Source organism: Ananas comosus, unplaced genomic scaffold (assembly GCF_001540865.1).
Source record: "Ananas comosus cultivar F153 unplaced genomic scaffold, ASM154086v1, whole genome shotgun sequence".
NCBI lineage: Eukaryota > Viridiplantae > Streptophyta > Magnoliopsida > Poales > Bromeliaceae > Ananas > Ananas comosus.
Window position 1 is genome coordinate 1 of NW_017893410.1, and position 27735 is coordinate 27735.

Genomic DNA, 27735 nt, shown 5'->3' on the forward strand with positions numbered 1-27735 from the left:
GTATTTTAATTTGGAGGTTGTTGGGATAGGAAAGGCTCCAAAGACAGAGAATTGCGACCCCTATGCAAGCTGAGGAAAATAGGAGAAAAAGAAAATGGGGACAAAAAAAATGGTCCCCAACCCGCCCTGCTCAAATTAAGGTGGTGACACCGCATCTGATAGAAGCACTTGTTTCTTTAAAGATTTAGAAATGCTACAGTTTGTGAGATTTGTGTTGTGAGTATTTAAAAGGGAATTGATATTTTCATAATTTGATATTATTCGAACAGGTACATTGTATCCCGCTATAATATAGATTTTTTTCTAGTATTAAAATTAGCTCTAAATTTTTTTTTTTTTTAAAAATAGACTTATGTTAGAACTCATATACTATTGTTTGGTTGGGGGTTAGGGGGTGGAATAATCCCTTAACCCTTATTTTATTTTCAAATATTTTTAAAAATAGGTGGGGTTAGCTAACCCCACCTCAAATGGGTTATCCCAGGTTAGCTAACCACATCTAATCCCACCAAACCCCAAACAAACACTCACTATCCTTTTTATCCCACTTACTCTAACCAAACACTATTTTTCACTATTCTGGACTAACTCCAACCTCCAACCAAACACAAAAATACTCTAACCCCACCTCAACCCTAAACTTAACCCTATTCCTGAAATAACTAGTTTTTCCTTAACCCTAGCCCTGAAATAACTAGATTTGAGATTTAACATATGCAATACTAATATTCTGAATTATGAGGTTTAGTAGGCGTTGCATAAATTAAGGGAAGCCATGACAAGATTTGAGAGAGAGAGAGGGAGAGAGTGTGTGTGGTGTGATTTTTTTTTGAAAAAAATAACGTATTATTCGCTTTATTCAATAAAAATATGAAATAGACTATATTAGTAAGACAACGGGACTTAAGAAAAAAACAACAAATGGCAAAAAAAAAAACAAATACTAAAACCAAAAATAAAAATGAAAATTACAGTTTACAGATAATGATATATCAACTGTCTTTCGTTACTACAAGGATCTTTCCAAAACTCTCTTAATTTACGAAGTTCGCTTAGGTTACGATTAATATTATTTTTTAAATTCTGAAATATTCTGTTGTTTTTTTCAGCCACACGAGCCACCGGACCACAAATAACCGTTAGAAAGTCTTTCCTCCTTTTGGTAGTGTCCGCCTGTATTCGACGATCTTTCCACAGATCTCCTATCGTCGTGTTGCTTAATATTGAATCAGGATTAGATAGAAAACGAAAAGATAAGTATCTGATACAAACATAATTCATGAATAGATGGCCTATAATCTTAAATTCAACCGCATAGATTGCACGTAATTTTGCTCCTCCTGCCAATCTTTTTTTTGTGTGGTGAGATATTCTTGCTCCTTTATATCAGGTGTAGTGAGTTACAATTATTATATAACATACTCCATGAGTGCCCATGTGATTTGGGTCCTACTTTTTATTGCCTGCATCAATGGGAAAGAGAAACATCTCGTACTGTCACCAGTAGAACTCCTAATCTACTGAGCAAGCTATGTCAGAAGCTATTTATCAATTATCTTTGGGAAAACTTCAAATACCCCCAACGTGGTTTCATACTTTTTTATTTTAGTACCATGTGATTTAACGTGTATTAAGTTAGAATCCTGTATTTTTGTATTTTCTCATTTTAGTACCCTGTGGTTTCAAGTATATCAAGTTAGTACCATATGGTTTCATTTTTATATCAAGTTAGTATCCTGTGATTTCAATTTTTTTTTTATTATCTATTTTGGAGTATATAATGTAACGAAATATTAAACCACATGATACTAAAGTGAAAAAATACGAAACCACAGGGTACTAACTTGATACACTTGAAACCACATGGTACTAAAGTGAGAAAGTATGAAACCATATGGTGCTAACTTGATATACTTTAAATCGCAGGGTACTAAAATGAGAAAGTGCGAAACCACTTGGGGGATATTTGAAGTTTCTCCATTATCTTTTTCCATGCATTTCCACAATTCCACAATGGCTCAGGTAGTTTTCTCTCACATTGGCTGTCAGCCTTGCTAAGAATCTTTGAGTTTGAATCAACATTTGTTGTACACTAATATACAGTAGTTTATTTTATCGAACTTTATTAATCTGTTAATACTTAGAGTTCGAATCCAATCAAAATATAAGATTAAAGACACAGTTCATACACAAATTTACTGTAATAGCAATTTTAAGACAGCTAAGTTATAAAAAGGAAATTAAGGGCCAATTTGAAAAGTGCTATATTAGTGAAATGAGTTTCCATTGATTTTTTTCCTTTTTTTCAAAATTTGTATGCACCATTTATCATTACCATTTTAGTTAATATACTTCAAGCAATTCCCGTTACTATAAATTAAATAAAAGTTATTAGTTTAAATTCTAAAGCCAAAAATATCGTTGGCGGGTTTAAGAACAAATTGGAAGATCAAATAGCAAAACTAAAATTTTAAAAGGTTGAATCGCCCATTCAAAATTGTTTATAAATCACATAAAGCTCTGTACATTCTTTTTAGGAGCAATCTATCTATTACTATATATAAAACATATATAATATTTAATCATATTTTTTAAAAGCAGAATATATAAAAGTTACCTCAAATTTAAAATATTGAAAATTTTATTTAAATTATTATAAAATATATTAATTCTTAGTCAATAAATCTAATTGATTGACGAATACAAAATATCTGTCACTTTTTTTTTATCTAAATTGTCCTCAAATAGTACGTATCAAATTTCACTTTTTATATGCATGTCATATCTTCTAATAACCGTCGCCCACATAATATCATATTTTATCACAAATAATATTCGCATATCTTAATTTTTTTTTCTCACACATAATATCCACCACCTATATAATATCCAATCACATAATACATTCCGCATATATAATATTAAATTATTTTTTTTAAAGCAAAATATATAAAAGTTATCTCAAATTTACCTACTAATATTTAAAATTTTGGATATCTTATTTAAATTATTATAAAAAATATTAACATATATAATATTTAATCATATTTTTTTAAAGGTGAATATATAAAAGTTATCTCAAATTTACCTACTAATATTTAAAATATTAAATATTTTTTAAAATTATTATAAAATATATTGATTCTTAATTATTAGATCTAATCTAATGATTGACGAATACAAAATATTTGTCACTTTTTTTTATCTAAATTGCCCTCAAATATAAATATAAAAATTATCTATCTGATATAATATAAACAAAAATTAGTAGGCACATATATAATATAAAATGAATTATTTTATAAGTAGCATTTATAGTATAATGTTCATTTTAATTTGTATTTTGGTCATTTAGTATTTTTTTCTGTAAAACTTATTGCAACAAAAAGCTGAGTTGCACATTGTGGAGAAAGTTTGCTGAAGAACTTTATACTTATAAACAAGTAGGGGATGAAGGCCCTGTCATAATTATAATGCAATGGTGGAAGATAAAAGACTTTGCAGGTATCTCATTTATTCAAATTTTGGATATTATTTATATTCTTAGTAATTATATTAATTATTATATATCTGTGGGCAACATAGGTACACGTAGTATATCAAATTCTCTTTATGCAACCAAGATGATAACTTATGTTTGCCACGTGTCAAGCTCAAATATAAATTTTTTATTTTAGAAAAAAAAATTAGATTTTTTTAAAAAATAATATCTTTTATTATATAGAAAATCTACGTATTAAGCTCAAATTTTCTATTTTAGGGAATATTTCAAAGTTACCTATAATTATATTGTGCGGATATTACTACTTGAAGGAATATGACTACTTTGGGGAAAATAAAATTAAATTTTTTAAGAAAATAGTATCTTTTACAATATTATTAAAAATCACATATAATTGATGAAGGAGATTTTATTTCAAAGTCACCTATAATTATGTTGAGATATTTGAGAAATTCACGCGAAAGAATTGGCGGGTGCGGATATTACTGCTTTAGGAAAAATAATCTACGTGTCAAATTTAAATATAGATATTTTACTTTAGGAAAAGTAAAATTAGATTTTTTAAGAAAATAATACTTTAGGAAAAATAAAATTAGATTTTTTTTAAGGAAATAATACTTTATGGAAAACAAAATTAGATTTTTAAGAAAATAATATCTTTTACTATATTATTAAAAATCACCTATAATGAATGAAATTTTATACATAGGGAAAATAAAATTAGATTTTTTTAAGAAAATAATATCTTTTACTACATAGAAAATCTACATGTTAAACTCAAATACAGATTTTCTACTTTAGGAAAAATAAAATTAAATTTTTAAAGAAAATAATATCTTTTACTATATTATTAAAAATTACCTGTAATGAAGGAAATTTTATTTCAAAGTCACCTATAATTATATTGAGATATTTAAGAAATTCACGGATATTACGTTGCGAAAGAATTGGCGGGTACAGATATTACGCATGAGAAGGAAAATATTTATCTTTATTCGGAAATAAATTACTACTTAGTTAATTATTTAAAATTATTAGTTGAAAATTACTGGATATAAAAATATTAGTAAAAAACGATAGAGACAATTTCCTAACGTGGCTTTCTATATGTTTTCCACGTGTCATCGTCTCTATTCTATTTACTATAATGATAGGTGGAGTAATAAAATATTTGAGAAATTCATAGATATTACGTTGTGAAAGAATTGACTGGTGCGGATATTACGCGTGAGAAGAAAAATATTTGAGAAACGCGTAGATAGAAAATATGATTTAAATGCGAGAGTAATATTGTCACAAAAATTAACAGATATTTTTATTTTCAATCATTAGATAAGATCTAATGGTAAAAAAATTAATATCTTTTGCTATATTATTAAAAATCACCTATAATGAAGGAGATTTTATTTCAAAATCATCTATAATTATGTTGAGATATTTTCAAAATTCACGGATATTATGTGGCAAAAAAATTGGCCGGTGCAGATATTATGCATGAGAAGAAAAATATTTATCTTTATTTGGGAATAAATTACTACTTAGTTAATTATTTGAAATGATTGGTTGAAAATTTCTGGACATAAAAATATTAGTAAAAAATGATAGAGACATTTTTGGAAAGAGAAAAAATTAAAAATTCACGCTTTTCTAAAGAACTAATATCTTTTACTATATTATTAAAAATCACATATAATGAAGGAAATTTTATTTCAAAGTCATTGAGATATTTGAGAAATTTATGGATATTATGTTGCGAAAGAATTGGCGGTGCGGATATTACGCGTGAGAAGAAAAATATTTATTTTTATTTGGGAATAAATTATTACTTATTTAATTATTTGAAATGATTGGTTGAAAATTTCTGGACATAAAAATATTAGTACAAAAAGGATAGAAATATTTTTGGAAAGAGAAAAAAATTTAAAATTCACATCACTCCTGTAATTTTTTTCGCTCTTAAATATTGATGCTTTAAAATAGAACATATTATTTCCCTGTTACTTCTGTAATTTTCATTTCGTAATTTTTTTCCCTACTGTCACTCCTGTAACTTTTCATCTTCATGCAACAAAGTTTTTTCTTTATATTTTTTGGAAAATCAACATCTATATATTTTTGAATCTTAAAAGTGACAGTAGAAACATAATATATGTGTGCTTACTCTAATGTGTGTCAAATATTAAAGTTTAGTTGATCTCATTATATGCTTAAATATTAATGTCATTTGTAATTTTTCATATCAATTTTAGTTATTATTTTATTTCGCACATCAATATGTAAATGTAAATTGTTTTGTACACCAATTCATAGATAATAGAGCAGGATTGAATTTTGCATTTTAGTTGAATATTTATTTTGGTCCAAATTTTTTTTTCTCTAGCTTGTGTAACTTAATATGTACTATAATTAAGATTGATAGTATATTTTTTTATTTATTAAAAAATATAAAATTAATTAGAAATTTTTTTTATTATCATCACATAATAATTTTTATTATTCTATATTATTATATTAGCCGTGCATCGCACGGGTGAAAATCTAGTTGCTTATATATTTCTGGAAAGTTTCCGACTTTCTGATTTATCACTTTTAGAAGACTAATATTAAAATTAATCTTTTAATGTTTCAAGTTATTTCAAATATACCCTATAGTTAAATTTCTATTAGTACACGGTTAGTAACAGCCGTTATCTCTATAAAGTAATTATTTTATCATTTCAAATATAATCTTCTATCATCACCAACTTTTTTCATTTGTCCTTAAGTTAGGGACAAAATAAGTACTTTATTTTTTAATCTTTTCAAATATATTCTTTTATCATCACAGACTTTTCTTATTTGCCATTAAATTAAGGGCGAAAAAATATTTTAATTTTTTTAAAACTCTGATAAATATGTAACTCACGTTTAACTCGAGATAACTTAACGGGTGGTAACTGCGGAGGTATATTTGAATTACGGAAGAACATATGAGGGGTATATTTGAAAAAAAAGAGAGGATAAATTAGATATTTTTGAAGTTTTGAAGAGTATATGGGCAATTATCCTTTTTTATAAAAAATCTCACTGTATTGGCAACTATTGGGATTACAGAGGGATTGTGTTATGTGCGGTGAGAAAGTGCAATAGGAAAATATCATTATTGTTTTCGTACGTAATATTATGTTTCGCATATTACAATATATTTTCTACTAGTGTCGTATGAATCTCAATACTAAAATAAGCCTTAGTACACTCCATACCATAGGCCTTGCCGAGCTATTTTTGGCACAATAAAAGAGTTCAAAGAATTTAGCAACGACTTTTCAACCCGGCTAAAGGGTATTCCCGTAATTTGACGGTGTATGGATTCTCGCGCTCAGTCGAGCTACGATAAAAGCACACCAATCTCCTCTCGCTTCTCCATCCCCTCCTCTTCTACTCTGTTGAGCTGCGAATATATGCAGCTCTTCTCTGTTATCCCATCATCTTATCATCCAACTCACTCTATATAAACCCTTTTTCTAATTTCATTCAACAAGCTAGTTAATTTCATTGCTCTATATATATATATACATATATATATCGATATATATATATATAGAGAGAGAGAGAGTTAGCACAATGACCACTGATTCTTTGGCTTTAGACCATGTTCTAGGGGACGTATTGGAGCCATTTCGTAGGACGGTTTCTCTTAGGATCTCCTACAGTAACAGGACAATGGTTAATGGCATGGACCTTCGACCGTCGGCCGTCGCGATCAAACCTAGGGTTGAGATCGGCGGCGCCGGCTTCCGAGTGTCTTACACACTAGTGAGTTTATCTTACAGAATCCATTTTGGTACAATCAAGTATAAAATTAATACTATCACACCGTTATCTAACAGCTTAAACTTTTAAAGTCGCCAGTTATTTCGCACATTTGATCTTACTACTTCTTGTGGGCGAAAAAATAGAGAATGGAGGAAGGTAGGAAGATGGGAGGAGTGGGGAGGATGAAAGGAAGGGGAAACATGAGAGACAGAGAGACAGAGAGACAGAGAGGCTACCAAGAGAAGATTGGGTCTACTGGGATGCCCACAGTGAGATTTTAGATTGGTGGGAAGCGACTATCTAATTTTTTAAAAAAATTAATTTCACTAACTGTTTTTATTTTTTTATTTTAGTTGTTTATTAGTTGCAAGAAATTATTGCGCGGCATCCGGTGCATTCATACATTCCAACACTGCATCTTTATTTGTCAACCTTTAAAAACTTTAGATTGTTCGGACGCGACTATCTAATTTTTAAAAATTTTAATTCTACTAACTATTTTTTATTTTTCTTATTTTAGTTGTTTATTAGTTGCAAGAAATTATTGCGTGCATGTATCCAGTGTATTAATATATTCGAACACTGCACCTATTTTTGGTCACTCATCACATTTGATAGTTTATCGCTGCCGTCCAATAAATTATAATTTTTTTACTTGACGAAAATTAAGATGCATTTATTTACCTAAAATTAAACTCAAGTATGGTGTAAGGAATATTTGAATTCACCTGGTGCAAACAGCTATTTGTAAAAGCAGCTAAATCAAGTTATTTAAAAACTCAGGCAATAAAAGTCAAAAATTTTAAGAGTTGGATAGTTATTCCCGAACGACCTAAAATTTAAGTCATTTTTATATAATTTCATCTATTTTTTAAGTTCTGTTCTTTTCTCAGTTTTGTATTTTATTTTTTTATTTTTTTGGGTCCTGTTTTTAACCTCATTTTGCGCCCCATCCCCTACCTCGAACACCCCGGCCGTTCTTCTTCTTGGAACCTTTTTAATTTATTTTGCTACATCCAGTGAGGATTCTTGAACTTTGTTGATGTTGATGAATCTTTTGGATGCTTACTTTTCGAGCCGCTGCAGAGATGCCCCAGGTCCTATCTTTCTTTCTTTGGCTTTGCTTTGCTTTCCTTTTCTTTTCCACAACCCCCCCCATCTCTCTCTCTCTCTCTCTCTCTCTCCTGGGCCTAGTACTCTTTTCTCCTCTTTTTTCGGTCCGCTCCTCTGCTTTCTTTACCGCAGGAAAGACCATTGGAAAACCATATGTATCGTCCGTCATGCATTACTAATACAGTAGCATGAAAAATAAAAAAATTAAATCATAAAAAAAATGCAAAATGCAAAAAAATTTATATGGTTCGATAATTATCTATTATGTATGCGAAGAAAATAAATGTACGCATTTACATCTTATATGTTCTTTTTTTTATCATAATTAAGAAGGCTAAATTAGAAAAATATAAAAAATATCTGATCAAATTTTTTATGCCGTTGCTTTGAAATATCTGGACTGTCAAATAAATGGTTGAGCACCTTCACTCCGCTGCGGACTTTGATCTCCATTCTGCATGCGAGGCCGCCTCTCTCTTACCTTCGTACGGCCACACAACGCCCTGTATTAATTAGCCTGACCTACCGACCGTCCCTAAAGCAAGTAGCAAAGGATTTGGTGGTTGGCATCCGAGACCCAAGTTCGAATCCTAATTGATTCATATTTCCAGCTAAGTTTATTTCTAAATGAAATAAACGAAGCAGGGTAGCGTACTACATATCTCTCAAAAAAAAAAAAAAAAATTAGGGCCTGACGTGATGCTATATTCATTTGGCCGCAGGCACACGTTTCATGGTACCTGCTCTATGAGTAATTATTACATATTGATATTACTAGGGATATATAAGCAAAGTAGTCCGACTATTAACATATTTTTTTGTAAAATCACCAACCAACTTATAGTTTATAATTGTTTTATTATTAGATGTTTTTTGTCATCATTTTTATCTATTCAAATGGATAATACTATTCAACGTAACTATCTACTCAATTAAAAAATTGCACTATCGTTCCAAACTGTGCCATTCTTATAATCAATGGGATTGAGAAGTCCAGTAAGCAAGTTAAAAACTCACATGTAGTATAGGTATATAAGTAGTATAGTAGCTATATCATATACATTATAGGCTATATATAATGATAAAAATTGCATTAGTTTGGAGACCAGTTAAAGTCGACCAGTGTTAATTATACTCGTGCTCTTAACTCTTTACCTTATGAAGATAAAGTTCTAGTTCAGTAATCAGTAACGTACTTTCTACCAATAGAAATCTACTTGATATTCTATTTAATTATCTTATAGACCGAATTTACATGCATAATAACAAAAGAGGGCAATTTTTTTAAACACTTTCTCTCCGTTCTCACCTTTGCATCTTCTCTCATCGCTGCCCCTTTACCAACTCCTTCCCCTTCTCACTCCGACGATGATCCTCCGCCCCCTTCTCTTCGCTTCCCTCTCGTCCATTCGAGATGAAGTACTCATCTCCTTACACATTTGTGTTTTTTTTTTTTTTTTGATTTTTTGAGAGATAGGTAGCATGCTACCCATTTCGTTTTAGAAATAAACTTAACTAGAAATGTGAATCAACTAGGATTCGAACTTGGATCTCGAATATCAACCACCAAACCCTTTTACACATTATTTGTTGACTTATATCCTAGTATTTTAGATTGAGTAATGGAGATTAAGCAATGCGCAGTATGTATCCATCTGCTCCATCTAATTCTACCGTATCCGCTTTTTCTCTACCCTCCTTAGCGGACGCATCCATAAGATCTATAAGCCCTTTAAACGAGTTAAAATTGTGTACTTGTATTATCCCTTTAAATGAATTGCGTAAGAAATCACCGTGTTACAGTAAGCAAATATTAATTACTTTATTGCATGTTCAAATATTTAAATCTTTCTCAATATATATACACACAATACATATGGTTAGATTTTGTTTCCTTGATTTTGTAAAGGTGATGGTGGATCCTGATGCCCCAAACCCCAGCAGTCCCACACTGAGGGAGTACTTGCACTGGTGAGCTCTGAATGTAATAATGCAGGTGTTCTTCTTATTGAGATGAGACCAAGTTGTACTAATCTTTTGAATATCTACAGGATGGTGACTGATATTCCCGCAACAACAGATGCAAGCTTTGGTGAGTTATTCATCTCTGCTTCTGGTAAATATGATCGATGATGATATGCACTTTGTTGCGAGTATTAACTAATTCTGAGGGTAAGACATGCATGGCAAGAAGAGAAGTACCCACGTGCCACTTTTGTTTAGTTTTTAAAATAACTTCTCTACTGTATAAAAATTAAAAACTTCAAAAGTTACATATTTGGTTAATTAAAAATCTAAAGACTTTGAAACCAAACCAGAGTTAAATAAGCTTTCTAATTCCAATTGTAAATTACTTAATCCAGAAAATATTTTCTCTTGTCATTAAACCAAGAAACGAAATATTTGAGTGTTGCAGATGTAGTAATGTTTTAGGTTATTAATTAATAATCTTTTTTCCTACTACACAAGGAACAACTAAGTTTAGGATCATACTCCAGAAACTAAACACTTAAATTAATATTCCTATTGTGATATTGTAATCAGGCCAAATTTTACAAAACATAACCACAAACATGATCAGCAACCATGAGTACACTCTCCGACCATTGTATTAGCAGAATCTCGAACGAAACATAACTATAAGCAATACGATGATCACCGAAATCAAATTGGCCGCAGCTCCAAATACAGCTGTACAGTTTTGTAGCAGTAATAACCCATTGATCACAAATTGCAACAATCTCAGGCCGGGAGATTGTGCGCTACGAGAGCCCACAGCCGGCGATGGGGATCCACAGGCTCGCATTCGTGCTCTACCAGCAGCGCAGTCGCCAGATGGCTTTCGTCCCTCTGATGCGCGAAAACTTCTGCACGAGCAACTTCGCACACCAGCATAACTTGGGCTCGCCTGTCGCGGCTGCGTACTTCAACTGCCAGAGGGAGTCGGGCTCCGGCGGTAGGAGGTTTCGGCAAGCGAAGTAAGCAACGAGTAAGCGTGAGATAGACTGGAAAATATTTCGTCTACTTATAACGGCAAGCGAAGTAAGCAACGAGTAAGCGTGAGATAGAGTGGAAATATTTCGTCTACTTATAACGTACGAATTTCTATACGTATGGTGAGAAGAGGATGCGTACGTAGTAAGGTCAATATTATAAGCAAAATATGTACTGTCTTTATATATGTTTGATGAGATCCATGATCTGTTCCATTAGAGGAGCATTTTATATATGTTTTTATACATGTATTAGTTACCGTTGGTGGCCATGACCATGTGACGAAGCGTGTAATTATTATGATGATTTATATTTGGCTAAAAACTTGGTAGAGTTTTCGAAACGTTTTCTTTAATTAAAAAAATACATGCGATTAAATAGTAAATTAAATTTTGGATAAGAAAATTAATACCGTCAAAAGTAAATTTTGATATAATCAAAGTGGATACATTGTATCTGGTCATTCATTCATGATTAAGATTAATCTAACATTTATAATTAGATTAATAATATCTAATCTTTTTATCGTATAAATAATAATAATAATAATAATAAGTTGAAACAAAATTCTTATTGTGTTTATGAATTAACACGAGTTCGACTCTCACCCTTCTCTAACTCATTCCCTCTCCCTCTCTCCCTGCTCGACTCTCCTGAGAATCATGGCGTTGAGATCGCTTCGTCTCCCTCGCGATCTCTGTAAAACCCTTCGTCTCCTTCACCGCACCCCTCTCCAAAACCCTAATCCCTACTCTCCCTACTCTCCCTCCCCCTCGGTCGCTTCGGCTTATCCTTCGCTGCTTCAGTGGAGATCTCGCTCCGACGCAGCGCCCCAGATCCCTATTAAGGAGAGTGGCGAAGAGGGGAAAGGAGGGAGTGGATCCGATAGCTTCGCCTCCTCGCTAAATCCAGCGGAGGTCGCCAAATTCGCTGCCATAGCCGAAACCTGGTTATCTCTTTCTCCTAGTATCGATTCGTTTATTTTTGCTGATCAATTTAGGGTTTCTTTATTAAATCTTAATAATATAGCTCGATAGATTTGATTTAAGGTATGGAAGTGAAATTTGGGAGTGATATACTGTTTAGCAGAGTGTATACAGATGAATCAATGGCGAAATCTAGTAGAATCATATGCGCGCGCGCCAAAATGAAGCAATGCTTCGTCTCCTTGCTTCTTTGTTTTCATTTATAGATTACACGAACAATGTCCTGATCAGATTTCGAAGAGCAGTGATTGGTATACGTTTTTTATGAACATCTGAAAATGGAATGAGCAGGTGGGATTCCGAAGGTCCATTCAAACCATTGCACTTGCTTAATCCTAGTCGAATATCCTTCATTCGCTCTACGCTTTGTCGTCATTTCAGGTATTTCTGAGGCATTTTTGATTTTCACATATTATGTATTTGAGGATTTTAAGTTTTACTGGCTGGTTCTGTGATCGACTATATGATGTTAAATTAGATTTCTAAATACGGTAGTGAAAAGTGTGGTGTATAACTGCAATATAGACGAACATGCGCTAGGGTCAAGAATGAACGCTTTACACACACGTAGTAAGCTTTGCAAATTGGAAAAATCAAAGATCCTTGTGTAAGGTTTCTTTGATGTGCATCACTTGTATTGGGACGTGCAGATCTTCCTTAAAGTTCATTTCTCAAAGTATCTTTCAATTCGTGTTGGATGATTTTATATGCATTTATGTTTATGTTGGCTGGTACACAACCATAAAAGTCTATCTACCAGTGTTGCCTAGTGCACATTATCGACATACCAATTCTTTTCTGTTCTCACTGCTTGACCTTTTTCCTAGGAGAGACCCATACTCAGCTAGGCCGCTTGAAGGATTAAAAATTATCGATGTAGGATGTGGTGGTGGCATTCTTTCAGAGGTAATTTCTTTGGGCGAAAGCACCGCCTTCTTGTTTTTCCAATCTTTATGGTGAGATTTTGACAATCGGGGTCTTTACGTTTAAGTTTTACTTGCAATAAGGAGTAAGATGGTCAAGACATATACCTGAAGATCACAAGAAGGTGAATATTTATGAACCTGTTAAAAACTGACAGACATCTGTCTTCTATCTGGAAGAGTGCTAGAAAGACAATAACAAGATGATGTTGCTAGAGCTGTTGAGTTATTTTTTTCTTTACTGGCTGAAAATTTCTTTTTGCATTTAAAGACCAGAGTACTGATAATCATGAGATCCCTGTAGTGAAGACTATGTCATTCAAGGTCCTTAAGTGTTGCTGTTTTTGAGAATTTCAACTCAATGGTGCTCTGATTTTGCTTGAGCTGCACCTTGGGATGTGAAGGAGATCTTTTGAACCATAACTTATGTTGGTTTAATTGAAATATATGACATATTTTGTTCTTGACAGTTAATGGCAGAAGCGATCAGGTAAGGCCCTGTTTGGTGTTGTTGCTATTTTTTTTAATATAAAATTTCTATATAAAATAGTGTAGAAAATGATGTAGATTGCTTGCAATTGTTACATTCAAGGTACTTGGCAACAAAAATTAAGACTGGAAGCAGTTTTTTTTCGCTTCCTAAGTGCTGTTAAATAAGTTGTCATCCACCACTTGGCCGGAGTGTGTTACAAGCAAACAAACCATGACAACAAGAGAAAAAATTTTCCATCGGTGTATCAAATTATATAGAAATAATAGAATTAGTGTCTTGAAAAAAAAGAAGAAAAGAGCAATGATGCCGAACAAGGCCTAAACTTTTTATTTTGTAGTTTTTCCAAGATCGTTGTTTCAGTTATTATGAACATTGACGATATCCATAGGCATTTCATTCTGTTCTTGCATTGCATATGAACCGCTTGTCTTGATGTTTTTTGCCTTACATGAAGAATGATTACCATATTTAGCACAGTTTGTCATTTTTAAATTTTTGAATATCTTCATATTTAAGCTACTCATTTTATGGTATAACCTTTTCCTGTTCCACTTTCAGCCGCTAGCTCGGTTGGGAGCTGCTGTTACAGGCATTGATGCTGTGGAAAAGAACATTAAGATTGCTCGCATTCATGCTGTATGGTTATTCTCATCGTCAAGCTAAAAAACTAGCTTTACATGTTTATTTTTCTCCAACCACTTATCTCAAAAGGCCTCTGTTAATTTGAACTGCTACCTGCGTTGAGTTTATTATTTGCCATCTTGAACTTTCTTCTTCCCACTTCCTGGCTGATAGAATGAAAACATAAAAATCTTATATGCTGTGTTTACCTCAATATGATATGCACCAACGAATTTTCGACTTAAAAGAAGCTTTTGCTAGTGAGAAATCAAGAGGTGAATTATAAACAGATTAGATGACCTATAATGCATATTTTGTTGTATCAAGCTGTTTGAGTAGAACATAAATATTCAAAAAATCTGATGTCATGATCTTTTGCGTCTATATGTGTTTCAGGCATCAGATCCCCTGACTGCATCTATTGAATATTGTTGCACTACAGCTGGTACTCTTTTCTTCCTCAACTACTGTGAGCTTCAAAAAATTGGTGCATTAATAGTTTGCTAATTTCAAATCAATATTAATACATAACGTGTGTAAACACTTATGGAATCATGTTTCTCGGTGGCATCCCATAATGTTATCTAGAATAGATGATGAATATTGCAGTTACCATGTGACATAATATTCTGTTAACTAAGTTTCTTCCTCTCCTCTCTTTTTTTTTTTTTTTTTTTTTTTTTTTTTTTTTGGTGAATTCTCCTTCTTTACTTAGTTTTAATCTAGGTGATTGCTAATTTCAAAATCTAACGATCGTGCTTTGATGATTAGAATTGTTAAAGTTTGATGCATTTTAGCTTGACATGTCAGACTGATACAAAAGCTGATACATAGTTTTTGGTTTACAGAGGATTTAGTCAGACTGAATAAGCAATTTGATGCAACAATTGCTCTTGAGGTGTGGTATCAATCGACACTCGATCTTATGTGCGCACTTGTATCAAGATCTAAATCAACTTAAGATAAGGAAACCCGCCGTATCAGAAATCTAAATGTGATTTTGTTCACAGGTGATTGAGCATGTTGCAGATCCCTCAGATTTTTGCAGGTCACTTGGAGCCTTAACAGCTCCTGGTGGTGCCACTGTGATCTCTACCATCAATCGCACATTGCGAGCATATGCTACTGCCATAGTTACTGCCGAGCACATTCTTAATTGGGTTTGTTTCTTCCTTATGTAGTTAATTTCATCCGCTTCCTATTAGATGATCGTAGTGTTGCAGATCTGGATTCTCCATTACTAGACTAGAATAACAATTTAACTAAGGCGACCAATATCCTATTCTTGAATCTGGGTTCAGCCATGACCATACCACCTGAATTATAATGAGTAGTCATGCAATCTCTTTGATCATAAGTAAAGCGCTATTGTGTTTTTTTTTCATATTAAACCAAGTGCAACGTGTGCTCTTGGTTTTTATGGTTTTTGCTCGAACAGTTCTTCAGTCGCTAGTCTTAACCTGATGTATATGCATCAAGAAAATTATTAACAAAGCTTAATTTAAATAAAAAATACAAAGTTATTTAAACTTTGGGTATGTTAACTATTTTTTTGGAATTCAGGTTTCATGACATGGTTTATCTGAATTCATGTTTGGACTTGGACCTGGACCCGGATTTTAATCTAGGCAAAATAACTTTTCTGGACTCACCATTGCAGACGAGTCTTAGTGGCCTGATCCATTTATCTTAGGATTTGGACCACCTGGTCTGGATCAAATTTTGTTACCGCAACTTGTGCAAGATGTGTACAATGTGATCTTCTGGTTTTTTGCAGCTCCCAAAGGGAACGCACGAGTGGTCCAAATTTCTCACTCCAGAGGAATTAGTCATGATATTGCGGAGAGCTTCATTCTCTGTAATCCCCATTTATCTTTTGTAGACGTTCTCAAATCATAATATACTTTGCCTGAACTCCATGTATGACAGCTAAAGCATTGGATGTTTTTGTTCAGGTAGAGGAAATGGCGGGGGTCTTTTACAACCCATTGACCGGAGAATGGTCTCTCTCCGACGATATCAGCGTCAATTACATTGCTTTCGGCGTCAAGCAGGCCTCCTAGCCGTTTTCTCAATTCGTGCTCCCTTCTTGAATTTTAGTCCGTGTTTTTTCTAGTTTTTATTTTTTGTTTCGGTTTTGTTTTAAATAGGCTTTATGGTTAATATTGGCTATTTTATTGGAGCCAATTTGTCTTTGTAATCCTTCAATTTTTACACTGTTCAAACCCAGAAAATGTTGAATACGATTGGCCATGGAATGGCCACGACCAGGCGGGAACTCCTAAAAAGAACTTTCTCAAAGATGATTTTTGGTGAAGAATACCTAAAAATTTTTTTGCAAAGTGAACCAAATTTTTGCTGTACCATATATCGTGGCTGGTCGTAACTGTTAAAGATATTCCCACGGTGTTGCTTTGCTTACGAGAAACGCTCTGCTATGGAAAGTTGATTCAATAGAATCAGCCAAGTCTCTACCATAGAGAAAGAGCCGGTAGCTTCCCATCATCAGATATATAAGTATCTTGCTCAACCACCATTAATAGATTTATAACACATCAATTATAGTAGGCTCAATTAATTGCTAAATAGCATAAAAATGCTGACTGAGAGGAAAACAGCCATTAGTCCACTACAAGATAATAAATCATGTCAACTACATAGATATACACAACATGATCATATGGTACAAATTAGAAGCATACGCATCACTTTTCCACTCTCACTACGAACCTCTTCAGCAAATAGGTGCACTTAGGCAGTGTCGTCATCAAGATTGTTAACACGTTCACATTCATCTATCCATTCGCTGTATCTGATAGATGAAAAGAACTTTAACAATCAATATCTATCTAATTCTCAAAGAGTTAAAAATATACTCTACCAAGTCAAGTAACTTACATGTCAATAGGCTCGGTAAGTGCTGCAAAGAGGAAGAGAACTCGGTTAGCATGCTACTGAGATTCCCAAACAAAACTGAAAATTGTAAAAACAGAGAAGAGACTAATATAGCTTTTTGCAATACATGCAGAGAGGCAACAGGTGAAGCTCGCTTATTCTAAATAACAGGCTCCTTGGTAACTTTTGTATGATTAAACTATCTGGCTTCAATTCTTGAAGAGCACCATTCCATATGTGTCACCGATCTGAATAATCATTTTCTATTAACCAGGAATTGCCCTAGTAGCTGCCACGACTGGACTCTTTTTTACAAGGAAATATTGATCATTAAAAAAATACATCAGGTTCCATTGTACTCTAAACTAGATTTCTAATAGTAGCACCTGCTTGATTTCTCTGCTATTACCATCTTATCTAGTACCAATCCGCAGTACACCATCTTGCAAAGTCCATGTTTATAAAGAAACTATAATAGAGAGCATATTCAGCTAGAAAGTCCATAGTCCATATATTCTGACCTAGAATACACACATGTAAACAAAGATTTAGCTGAACTTAGCTACAATAGAAAATGACGATTGTATTTTGCTGCTACAGGTTAGTCGCATTTTCACTACACTATCACATTGCTTGTTCGGAGTAGTAGATCCTGGTTCAATAATCAAGCCATGTAAGAAACTTCTAGACCCAATTTCTAGCCGAGATTACACCTAAAACTCTCATCTCCCTTGGTCAAACTTCTGTCACTGGTCAAGTAAATGGGGTTGTCATAAAATATATGACTTATGATACTCACAATATTTTTAACTAACTGATTGATAACGATTCATGTTTGTTCTCAATTTTTAATACTTTATGTACTAGGTTTAACATCTGTGGGCTATATTTTCAACATATGCATTTGTTGTGCAAATGATTTACGGCAATTAAATATGGACCTACCAGTAACGGTGGTGCTGAAGCTTTCCTGACAGATTCTGCATGCGGCCTCGCCGATCAGATTCTTCATATCACTGCAAACAAATTGTGAATATCGAATCACAGTCAAGCACAAATTATATACCAAATATCAGAGCTTAAATCTCAGTACAAACATGGAATAATATGATTCCTACATGCGACACTCGACGCTACTCCCGTGGTTGCAGAACGGGCAGCAAAAGACCGTATCGAGCTTGTCCATTCGTTTCTTAGGCGGCGGCTTCGCCCTCGACTTCCTCTTTCCCATGGTTCAACTTAAAAAACTCGTAAGCCTCAATATCACTGATACATTAAAATCCAAATTAGGAGCTCCGCACTTCAATTCAGGTTTCAAAGCAGTTTGTTGCAAACAATAAGTCAATTTCTTCATAACAATTTGATAAGCAATTGACCTATTAATGATAAAATGAATTAAACCTAGAAATTTTTCTGCTAAAATAATTTTATTATTTGATATATTTTCTTACTTGATACTAGTACGGAAGTAACAAATTCGGTAACATATGAAGCGGATAAGGGATCAAACAAATAAATTAGCTAGTTCAGAATCCCATTTGCATCGCTTTAATCGAACGACAACATTTACATGAACACAAGAATCCCAATTAGGACGAATTTGTGAAATCCTAGGTGATTCAGGGCTTCGAAAAAAAAAAAAATAGTATCGATAAATTCCTTAAATTCGTCCCAAATCGAACTAAAAACAAACAAGCTGATTTTAATCGAGCACTTGAACAAAAATTCGATTAATCGTGTGAATCGCTTCATAAAAAGCAACTATATAAGGGGCAAGAATTCGACATAGATGAAACCCTAGATCGGAGAAAAAGAAAAAAAGAAGCATAAAAAAGAACAAAAATAAATGTAAAATTTTACCTCGAGAGAGCGATAGAGAGAGGGAGGATTCGCAACGAGAGATTGCGCAAAGAGAGCTTGGAATCGAAGAATAAAGTCTCCTTCGATCGATAATGTGGTGTGGGTCATATATAGCTCATGGAATTGGAAACCGAGTCGCACTAGGACTCCGACCCTATCCGAGTCGGCGAGTCAATATTAGCGGGTCACTGTTTCTGCTGGATCCGACCCGATTGGAGCTTTTTATGGATTTTTTTTCCTCCTTTTTTTTTATTTTTTATATTACTTTGCTTGCCCATGGACGCCCACCAAAAGGCATTTTGATGCGATAGTTAAAAATACAATGCTTTTATTAATAATCTCTTTTTATTTTATTTTATAAAAAAATACTTTGCTTGCAAATAAAAGTTTATAATATTTTACACACTAGATAACTCAATGATTTTGAATATTAATCTAAACATTATAAATTATTCTTACCTCCTAGTAATTATACTTTTTTTACTAATTAAATATTATCATATATATGCTGGTTTGCAAAGTATTATATAATTTATTAATAAATATAGTCTTTACTCTTATTTTACATAATTAAATTAAATATATTTAATATTTGACGTAATTAATTCAGTAGTTTGTTAAACACGACAAAATCTTTCCGATCAGAATATAACACACATAGAATTAATAATGTTTTATTATATTATTTTTTATTTATTTTTTTATTAGTTGAGTGCATATATATAATATATATGATAATGTAATTAGTTTGAGGTATTTTTTCCATGCGGGAAGGAGCAGTTTGTTTTGATGTAAGCGGAGGAGTGGAACTCAAAATTTCCTTACTTTGATATTTATTTTCGGCTTTCTTGATATTTATTTTACTATTTAATAATTTTTCTAAAAAAATTATTAAATAGTAAAATCTAAACTCTACTTTCTTTATAATGAATTAGAATTATCTTATTTATTATAAATTAGAATTATCTTTAAATAAAATAAAATTTTTAATTATTTAATAGGTTAAATTTTATAAGTATAAGTTTATTGCTATATTCAGAAAATAACGGGATTGACTTACATCAAAATAAATAATAAAACTAAAAAAATTAATTTCATTATCACTAAATTACATAAAAAATAAAAAAAATAAATTTAACTTTCAAACTATATAAATTATGTCAAAATAGATAATAAAAAATTATTTATATTTGAGAAAAACTTAAATATTACTGCACTTGCTATAGATTCGTAAATCCAAGCGTCCCCTTAGGACCCGTTTGGCCTAGCTTCTGAAAAAGTGATTTCTGAAAAAGTGATTTTGATTTGTGGAAGTGATTTTAGTTAAAAGCTGTAGAGTGTTTGGCTGAGTTTAGATAAAATCGATTTTTCAAAAGTGATTTTGAAAAACTGTTTGGCAAAATTTTTTTCATGTTTGCATAATTTAATATTTTTATTAAATTTTATTTTAAAATAATTTAAAATTTAAATTTAAATTTGAATTAAAATTAAATTTTTTGAAATTCAAAATTGTACAAAATTTAAATTTTAATATTTTAATTTAAAAAATAACGCAATGTGCTTTGGGAGCCTACCCCTTGGATAGGGGGGTCGGGGTGAGCCCAAAGCAGAGAGGGAATGTTTTCGAGAGCAGGATTCAGAAGTATATCGCCTGTAATTGAAAAGTCGACTTTCACTTTGGAATACCAAGGTCAGATACTCAATACAAGACTCCATCCAATGTTTTAGTAATAGAGCTTCAGTAATGAATACAGTGTCATCATCTAACTGACGACTGAGATCTTCTCATTTAATCTTAATGTGTTTCCTTTTCTTAACGGTATAACAAAATCAAATTGATTTACAACTAATCAATATCAATTATTTTCCAAAATTATTTTCAATTACATTTGGTCGAGGATGCTTTATATAAGTATCGAGGGTGCTTTGTCTGCCTACCCTTCTTTTCTGATGCCTCCTTTTCGGCAGTCCCCCTCGGTCTCCGTAAGGTTGGACTGCACGTTTTCCTCTTTTCTCCCGGAGTAGCGAGTCTTGATCTCTTAATATTTTAAAAATTTAAAATTTAAAATTTAAAATTTAAAAGTTAAAAATTAAAAATTAAAAAATAAAAATAAAAATTAAAAATTAAAATTTAAAATAATTATAAATTTTAAAATATAAAATTTTAATATTTAAAAATGTAAATTTAAATTTAAATTTTAAAATTTAAATTTTAAATATAAAATTTATATTTAAAAATATAAATAATTATGAAATTAAAAATATAAAATTTTAATATTTAAAAATATATATTTAAATTTAAAATTTAAAATTTAAAATTTAAAATTTAAAATAATTATGAAATTTAAAATATAAAATTTAAAATTTGAATATTTAAAATTTTTCTTTTAAAATTTTAAAAATTTAAAATTTATAATTTGTAGATTAAAACTTGTAATTTAAAATTTAAATTTTTAAATTTTTAAATTTTTAAATTTTAAATTAAAATCTAAAATTTCAAATTTTAAATTTTATCTTAAATTTGAAATTTGAAATTTGAAATTTAAAAATTTAAAATCTAAAATTTGATATTTGAAAATTAAAATTAAAATTAAAATTTTAAAGTTTGAAATTTATTTTTCAAAATTTAAAATTAAAAAATTAAAAAATAAATCTAAAAATTAAAATTTTAAATTAAATTTAAATATAAATATTGAATTTAAAATAAAAATAGAAATTTAAAGTTTGAGTTCAAAATTAGAATCAGATTTCAAGAAGCAATTTTTTTTCTGCTTCTGATTCTGGAGCCTTCAAAATCAGTTTTCTAATTCTGAGAAGCAGAATCAGATTTTAAAAATGAAATTACCAACCGTTCTATTAAACCGAAAATTATTTTTTAACTAAAAAGTGTTTTTTAAAAGATAGGCCAAACACCCCTTAATTTGAGAACGAACTTTTTCCTCGAACACATTTTTAACGCGCACTGAGAAAAGGACCCGATCCATCCAAAAAGCTGGGGCCCACCGCCTAACCTCATCCCCATCTTGAATGATTGTATCTTCTAGAAACAAAGAGACCGATTAACATGACCAGTAAATTTGACCTGTATATATGTACGCGGCTAAACTCCACTAGCAAATAATAAACACATCAACTTCGCCGATCTCCTCCACTTTACTTGACCAGCTCTCCTACGCTTCTCTCCCACACGAAATCTAGGGTTTCGGATCGCACAATTTCCGATCTCTCTCGGCGTAGGAGAATGGAAGGCGCGTTCGATCACTCTGCTCTTGCTCGCGCTCGCCTCGCCGTCCTCTCCGGCCACCTCGCCGCCGTCTCCGCCGCGGGAGGTGGTGCTTCGCCGCTGGAGAGGTCCCCCGTCTCGGTGCAGGAGATCCCGCCGCCTCCGAGGAACCTCGGAGGGTCGCTAGCGGTGATCGATGGGAGATCCGGGAAGAAGTTCGAGTTTAAGATATCTGACGAAGGAACTGTTCGGGCTACGGATTTTAAGAAGGTAAAAGTCGCCTCTTTTGATCTTTTTTTAGATGTTAATTGGGAAATGAGTCTCCGATGTTGGTTTAATGTGATTGGAACCCCAGTTTTTGGCTGTCGTTGTTTAATAAATGATGAACTTTCGTTGTGTGATCTGTCATAGGCGTAATTGGTTCCAATTTGCCAAAATGTTTGCATTTTTCGTTGAATATTTCCATCAACTCAATTTTACTTTTTCAATGGGCTTAATTCTAAGAAAAAATTGTGGAAAACAAAATCTTTTTGATATTTCACAGATCACAACGGGCAAAAATGACAAGGGACTCAAACTCTACGATCCTGGATATCTTAACACTGCTCCAGTACGTTCATCCATCTGTTATATTGATGGAGATGAAGGGATTCTTCGTTATAGAGGCTACCCAATTGAGGAGTTAGCGGAAAGCAGCTCTTATCCGGAGGTGGCCTATCTCTTGAGTAAGTTTGGTTGTTCGATAATTGGTTAATTTGGATGATTGGGTGCATTTACGATAACAAATTTGGTATGCTTTTCCCAGTGTATGGAAATTTGCCTTCGAAGAGCCAGTTGGTGGACTGGGAGTTTGCAATTTCTCAGCATTCTGCAGTTCCTCAGGGAGTTTTGGTTTGTCCCTTCCATTGCTGTTTTTTTTCTCACCATTGTGTCAGATAATACAAAATTAGGGCGAAGTGCACCAGGGTTCCAAACCTTTCTATGAGGCTCCGACCTTTAAGTTGTTTCAATTAGGTCCTAATCTTTCAATCTCTTTTCGTTCTTCCCCTCTTCAATACATTGACGGAAAAACTGGATTGAATTGGCCGCGTATTGCCAGTCTCCTACTCAGAACCAAGTTGATGTTACCAGAATGGGCGAGATTGCAACTAATGAAAATTTAAAGGACCAATTGTACCAGTTGTAACATTGAAAGGTTGAGAACCTCGCTTAAATCATCAAGAAGGTTGAAGACCCATTGAGCATTTTGCCCTAGAAAATTATCATTTCCAGGTTGGGTCAAAAGTAACCAGCTCCTTGTTAATTTCTCGATGTCAGGATATCATACAGGGGATGCCTCATGATGCACATCCAATGGGTGTTCTTGTTTGTGCAATGAGTGCACTTTCCGTCTTTCATCCAGATGCAAATCCTGCTCTTAGAGTAAGTATCTACAAATAAGTGGCAACAGGATTCTTTATTTCTTTTTTTTTTTGTGTGTGAGAGAGAGAGCGAAAGGTCGCAACCTACTCACTTCATTTTTTTTGGAACGTGGGAAAAGGATTCTATGAAACAAAGGCTGTTGTTATATTATGCCTTTAGCCTTTGCAGCCTGTTTTACTATTTTCAGCCTATGATTATTGATTAACAAATTAATAGCTTTTAAATTACACCCAATAACAGTAAGTTAACGTTGTCAGCTATTATATTTGTGCAGAAATGAGTTACAATAGGCTAACGATCATTGTCTAGAAAGGAGCAAATTCTTGTGGTTTATTTAGGTTGCTGAATGCTTTGCTTTTAGTTCTTTTTTCTTGGAATATGAAAATTTCTAGCGGAGGTTTGAGTGTCCATTTTAACTGCTTTGAGATTGAGATACTTAAGCAAAAATCCTGAAATTCATGTTAGGTTAATGATTCATTTGATGAAGTGTGAGTACGTATAAAGTAACACTTGCTCACCTTGGTATATCTTGACCAGACATTCTTCTACCTTTGCAGGGCCAAGATCTATACAAGTCGAAGCAATTAAGAGATAAGCAAATTGTTCGGATACTTGGAAAGGTAACTGTGTTACTCTCTTTAATCATGGCAGTATATGAACATATTTTGATGCTCAAATAATAATAATTTTCTCAATTAAATAATTGGAAAACCTTGCTCCATTATAGCTTGTGGGTATTTGCCTCAGCATTAGCTAGCCTCAATTATCTTTGTAAATTTCTGAGAACATGTGATTATGAGTCATGTTTTTTAATTTATATCTGGAGAAAACAATGACTGCTTCTCTAAAGTTGCTCTAATGGATTTCCTTATTTCTTCAGGTACCAACAATAGCAGCTGCAGCCTACTTGAGGTTGGCAGGAAGGCCTCCAGTTCTTCCTTCGAACAACTTCTCTTACTCAGAGAACTTCTTGTATATGTTGGACTCTTTGTAAGTTCAGTTCTTGTAAGCGGTGTTTTACATAAATATGTTTATTGGAATTTTGAAGCATTAATGGACATATGTTATATAATCAATGAGGATATATAGGTTAGTTTAGACTTTTGGTTCTAAGTCTCATAGATCAGTTTTTTTATCATATTTCTAACAGGGGTAACAGGTCATACAAACCGAATACTCGACTAGCTAGAGTTCTTGATATCCTCTTCATCCTCCACGCAGAACATGAGATGAACTGCTCTACAGCTGCAGCTAGGCATCTTGCTTCAAGGTATGCGATCTTATCTGTCCTCTTAAATGTTTGAAATGTGACATGTTTATGCCTAATTTGCTGTATTACATCTGAAGTGGTGTTGATGTCTTTACTGCTCTTGCGGGAGCTGTCGGAGCCTTGTATGGTCCACTTCATGGAGGGGCGAATGAGGTATTGAGTTCTCTTCATTATCTTTTTTATTATTGTAATCAGAGTATGGCTTGTTGATAAATAGCTAGTTGAAACCAGGTCATGTGCCTTTCTTTTGGTCGTTTTTTTTAAATATATAATATTATCAAAAAGTGGAAAGCACATTTCTTCAAGATCAGTGAACAAACATAATGTAGCTGAACTTTTATCGCCTCTTTTTTTTTGATGTTAAGAAAATCAACTTTGTATTATGGCTTCGTAACATGGTTTACTTCTAGTCTAGAAACATATGTCTCAATGAATGTGTGATAAATGTCATGTACCTTGCAAATGCCAGGCCGTCCTCAAAATGCTGAACGAGATAGGAACAGTTGAGAATATACCAGACTTCATTGAAGGAGTGAAGAACAGGTGATTCATATAATTTTTCTCTGTTAGTTTTCATATAGCTAAGCCTGATTAAACCAAGAGAATCAAATATTGTCAGATGCTAACTCTATGCTTATTGGATCGCCCAGGAAGCGGAAGATGTCAGGTTTTGGTCATCGCGTGTACAAAAACTATGATCCCCGTGCCAAAGTCATCCGCAAATTAGCAGAGGAAGTCTTCTCAATCGTTGGACGAGATCCTTTAATTGAGGTCATTTTTTTTTTCCTTCAACAAAGAAAAAAATATCATTTTCATCATACTCTTTTGTCAGCAATAGTGAAGCAAACAATTTTCTGTTGTTTTTCATTGTTGGCTTAATGTAAGTGTTTTCCTTCCATATAAGTTCAGTTCTGGTCGGTGATTCCAAATATTATTTGAACTCTCTATGTTTTAGGTAGCTATTGCATTGGAAAAAGCTGCACTATCTGATGAGTATTTTATTAAGAGGAAGCTTTATCCCAATGTGGACTTCTATTCAGGCCTAATTTACAGGTACACATTAAAGACAAGTGTGTATATATCCTTTGAATCTATTGTATCAGGAGTTGACAAAATTGTTTTGGTGATTAGGGCAATGGGCTTCCCTACAGAATTCTTTCCTGTTCTGTTTGCCATCCCTAGAATGGCTGGATACTTAGCTCATTGGCGAGAATCACTTGATGATCCTGATACGAAGATCATGAGGCCACAACAGGTCAGTATATAAATAATAAAAATCTCAACATGACAAGCATGATTGAGCTATGTGACTTCATGTTTATAGTATTAGCTGCTTATGATGGGACCTGATTGGCCAAATAAAATAATTATTACTAGTAAAATTCCCACAGATTAGTGGAAACTTGATGTTGAAGAAGGGATGCTCTAATTAGATGCAGAGTCTGATTTTTTTCATGTTGGTCGGAAGGTAGAACGGTGGTTATCATTGTCTTACTGTTTCCTTAATTGACTAGAAAGAAGCATTAATCTCAATGCAAGTTTTTGCTTAGATATGTACAATGGGCATTGATCTCAATGTTCAGCTGCAGGTTCTTTAGCCAGTTCTTGGTGGATAGCAACTTGGGTTGGAGACTACATAATGTGCTTTTGTTTCTGTACTCCGAAAGTAGTGTTGCATCAATTTCCTTATAGATTCGACACGACCGTTAATCCTCACATTAACAAGTTGGAGCAGAGTCTTACTGACAACTATGCCTTAATGGCTTCCTTTGACTTCTAGGTATATACTGGTGTATGGCTCCGCCATTACACGCCTCTCCAAGAGCGAACGGTATCCAATGATGAGGACAAGCTTGGGCAGGTTGCTGTTTCAAATGCTACAAGGCGGCGTCTGGCGGGTTCCCGTATATAGTTATCTAGCTTTAGCTTAACAAAATAAATTCTCTTCCTTCTTACATATATAATGGAGGTCGACTATGTGTTTATCTGTAATGAGACCTTTAGTGTTTTTGGTTTTGAGGAAGGCCATAATATCTAAAATAAATTAAGCGACGATGTTGTCAACCTGTAACTTTTACCCAATAATTGCTATATTGCTTAAATAAGTGAAAATCAAAGATGCAAATTTCTTTTTCGCCTCTGTACTAAAAATGTGAAAATGTGCCTTAATTATTGGTCCTGGCTTGTTAAATGAAAGAAGAGCTATTTATTATTCTTTGGTTGGTTTAGTCAACTTGAAGCGAACTACTAATTGGGCATGATTCATTGTGCCAGATGCTATGGAATTGTCGTGAACAAAGAAACAATTTTTTTTTTTTTTTTTGAGAGAAAGATTGTATACTACTCGCTTTTGTTTATTTCATTTAGAAATAAACTTAGCTGGAAATGTGAATAAATTAGGATTCAAATTTGTATTTCGAGTATCAACCATCAAATTTTTTGCCACTTGCGTTAGGGACGGTCGGTGAACAAAGAAACTTAAATTTGATCTATTCCTTCTTTTACACTGTTGTGGAATTGCAGTGGGTAAACATTGGGTTTATATGAACTATTTTGTCATGTGACTAATACTTTTGATGAATTTTTTAGTGTTGCGCCGCCCTTGTACCTTTTTCCTAGCCTATAAATGAAATTTTTA

The 27735-nt window shown here is 32.9% G+C and overlaps 4 protein-coding genes across 4 annotated transcripts; 3 read left to right on the forward strand and 1 right to left on the reverse strand.

The window, feature by feature from the left end:
• The first annotated feature begins 6925 nt into the window (after window positions 1-6925).
• On the forward strand, window positions 6926-11737 carry LOC109705965 (protein HEADING DATE 3A-like). Its single transcript, XM_020226779.1, has 4 exons — window positions 6926-7297; window positions 10320-10381; window positions 10462-10502; window positions 11157-11737. Exons 1-4 carry the CDS (start codon window positions 7106-7108, stop codon window positions 11390-11392), a joined length of 531 nt encoding a protein of 176 aa, XP_020082368.1. The 5' UTR covers window positions 6926-7105; the 3' UTR covers window positions 11393-11737.
• Window positions 11738-11982: 245 nt separating this feature from the next.
• Window positions 11983-16779, forward strand: LOC109705963 (ubiquinone biosynthesis O-methyltransferase, mitochondrial-like). Its single transcript, XM_020226777.1, has 9 exons — window positions 11983-12353; window positions 12682-12771; window positions 13218-13296; window positions 14365-14442; window positions 14824-14872; window positions 15276-15325; window positions 15438-15587; window positions 16205-16285; window positions 16383-16779. The coding sequence occupies exons 1-9, from the start codon at window positions 12067-12069 to the stop codon at window positions 16488-16490; spliced, it is 972 nt and encodes a 323-aa protein (XP_020082366.1). The 5' UTR covers window positions 11983-12066; the 3' UTR covers window positions 16491-16779.
• A 192-nt stretch (window positions 16780-16971) lies between these two features.
• Window positions 16972-19335, reverse strand: LOC109705964 (transcription elongation factor 1 homolog). The gene is made up of 5 exons (XM_020226778.1): window positions 19183-19335; window positions 18441-18588; window positions 18268-18338; window positions 17326-17347; window positions 16972-17239 (listed from the first exon to the last, which is right to left on the reverse strand). Exons 2-5 carry the CDS (start codon window positions 18551-18553, stop codon window positions 17179-17181), a joined length of 267 nt encoding a protein of 88 aa, XP_020082367.1. The 5' UTR covers window positions 18554-18588; window positions 19183-19335; the 3' UTR covers window positions 16972-17178.
• Window positions 19336-22294: 2959 nt separating this feature from the next.
• LOC109705968 (citrate synthase, glyoxysomal-like) lies at window positions 22295-27237 on the forward strand. Its single transcript, XM_020226783.1, has 13 exons — window positions 22295-22675; window positions 22950-23130; window positions 23211-23296; window positions 23723-23827; window positions 24385-24447; window positions 24708-24817; window positions 24978-25097; window positions 25175-25250; window positions 25567-25640; window positions 25748-25868; window positions 26053-26150; window positions 26229-26352; window positions 26878-27237. Exons 1-13 carry the CDS (start codon window positions 22424-22426, stop codon window positions 27007-27009), a joined length of 1542 nt encoding a protein of 513 aa, XP_020082372.1. The 5' UTR covers window positions 22295-22423; the 3' UTR covers window positions 27010-27237.
• The last annotated feature ends 498 nt before the right edge of the window (window positions 27238-27735 follow it).

Bases quoted from the DNA above. Each gene is read 5' to 3' on its own strand.
- LOC109705965 (XM_020226779.1), top strand. From the start codon at position 7,106: ATGACCACTGATTCTTTGGCTTTAGACCATGTTCTAGGGGACGTATTG. The intron at 7,298-10,319 runs GTGAGTTTATCT...GATTTTGTAAAG, and splicing joins TCCGAGTGTCTTACACACTA to GTGATGGTGGATCCTGATGC. The intron at 10,382-10,461 runs GTGAGCTCTGAA...GAATATCTACAG, and splicing joins CTGAGGGAGTACTTGCACTG to GATGGTGACTGATATTCCCG.
- LOC109705963 (XM_020226777.1), top strand. From the start codon at position 12,067: ATGGCGTTGAGATCGCTTCGTCTCCCTCGCGATCTCTGTAAAACCCTT. The intron at 12,354-12,681 runs GTTATCTCTTTC...TGGAATGAGCAG, and splicing joins GCTGCCATAGCCGAAACCTG to GTGGGATTCCGAAGGTCCAT. The intron at 14,443-14,823 runs GTATGGTTATTC...TATGTGTTTCAG, and splicing joins AGATTGCTCGCATTCATGCT to GCATCAGATCCCCTGACTGC.
- LOC109705964 (XM_020226778.1), bottom strand. From the start codon at position 18,553: ATGGGAAAGAGGAAGTCGAGGGCGAAGCCGCCGCCTAAGAAACGAATG. The intron at 18,339-18,440 runs GTAGGAATCATA...ATTTGTTTGCAG, and splicing joins AGTAGCGTCGAGTGTCGCAT to TGATATGAAGAATCTGATCG. The intron at 17,348-18,267 runs GTAGGTCCATAT...TCCTCTTTGCAG, and splicing joins CTTCAGCACCACCGTTACTG to CACTTACCGAGCCTATTGAC.
- LOC109705968 (XM_020226783.1), top strand. From the start codon at position 22,424: ATGGAAGGCGCGTTCGATCACTCTGCTCTTGCTCGCGCTCGCCTCGCC. The intron at 22,676-22,949 runs GTAAAAGTCGCC...GATATTTCACAG, and splicing joins GGGCTACGGATTTTAAGAAG to ATCACAACGGGCAAAAATGA. The intron at 23,297-23,722 runs GTTTGTCCCTTC...TCTCGATGTCAG, and splicing joins CAGTTCCTCAGGGAGTTTTG to GATATCATACAGGGGATGCC.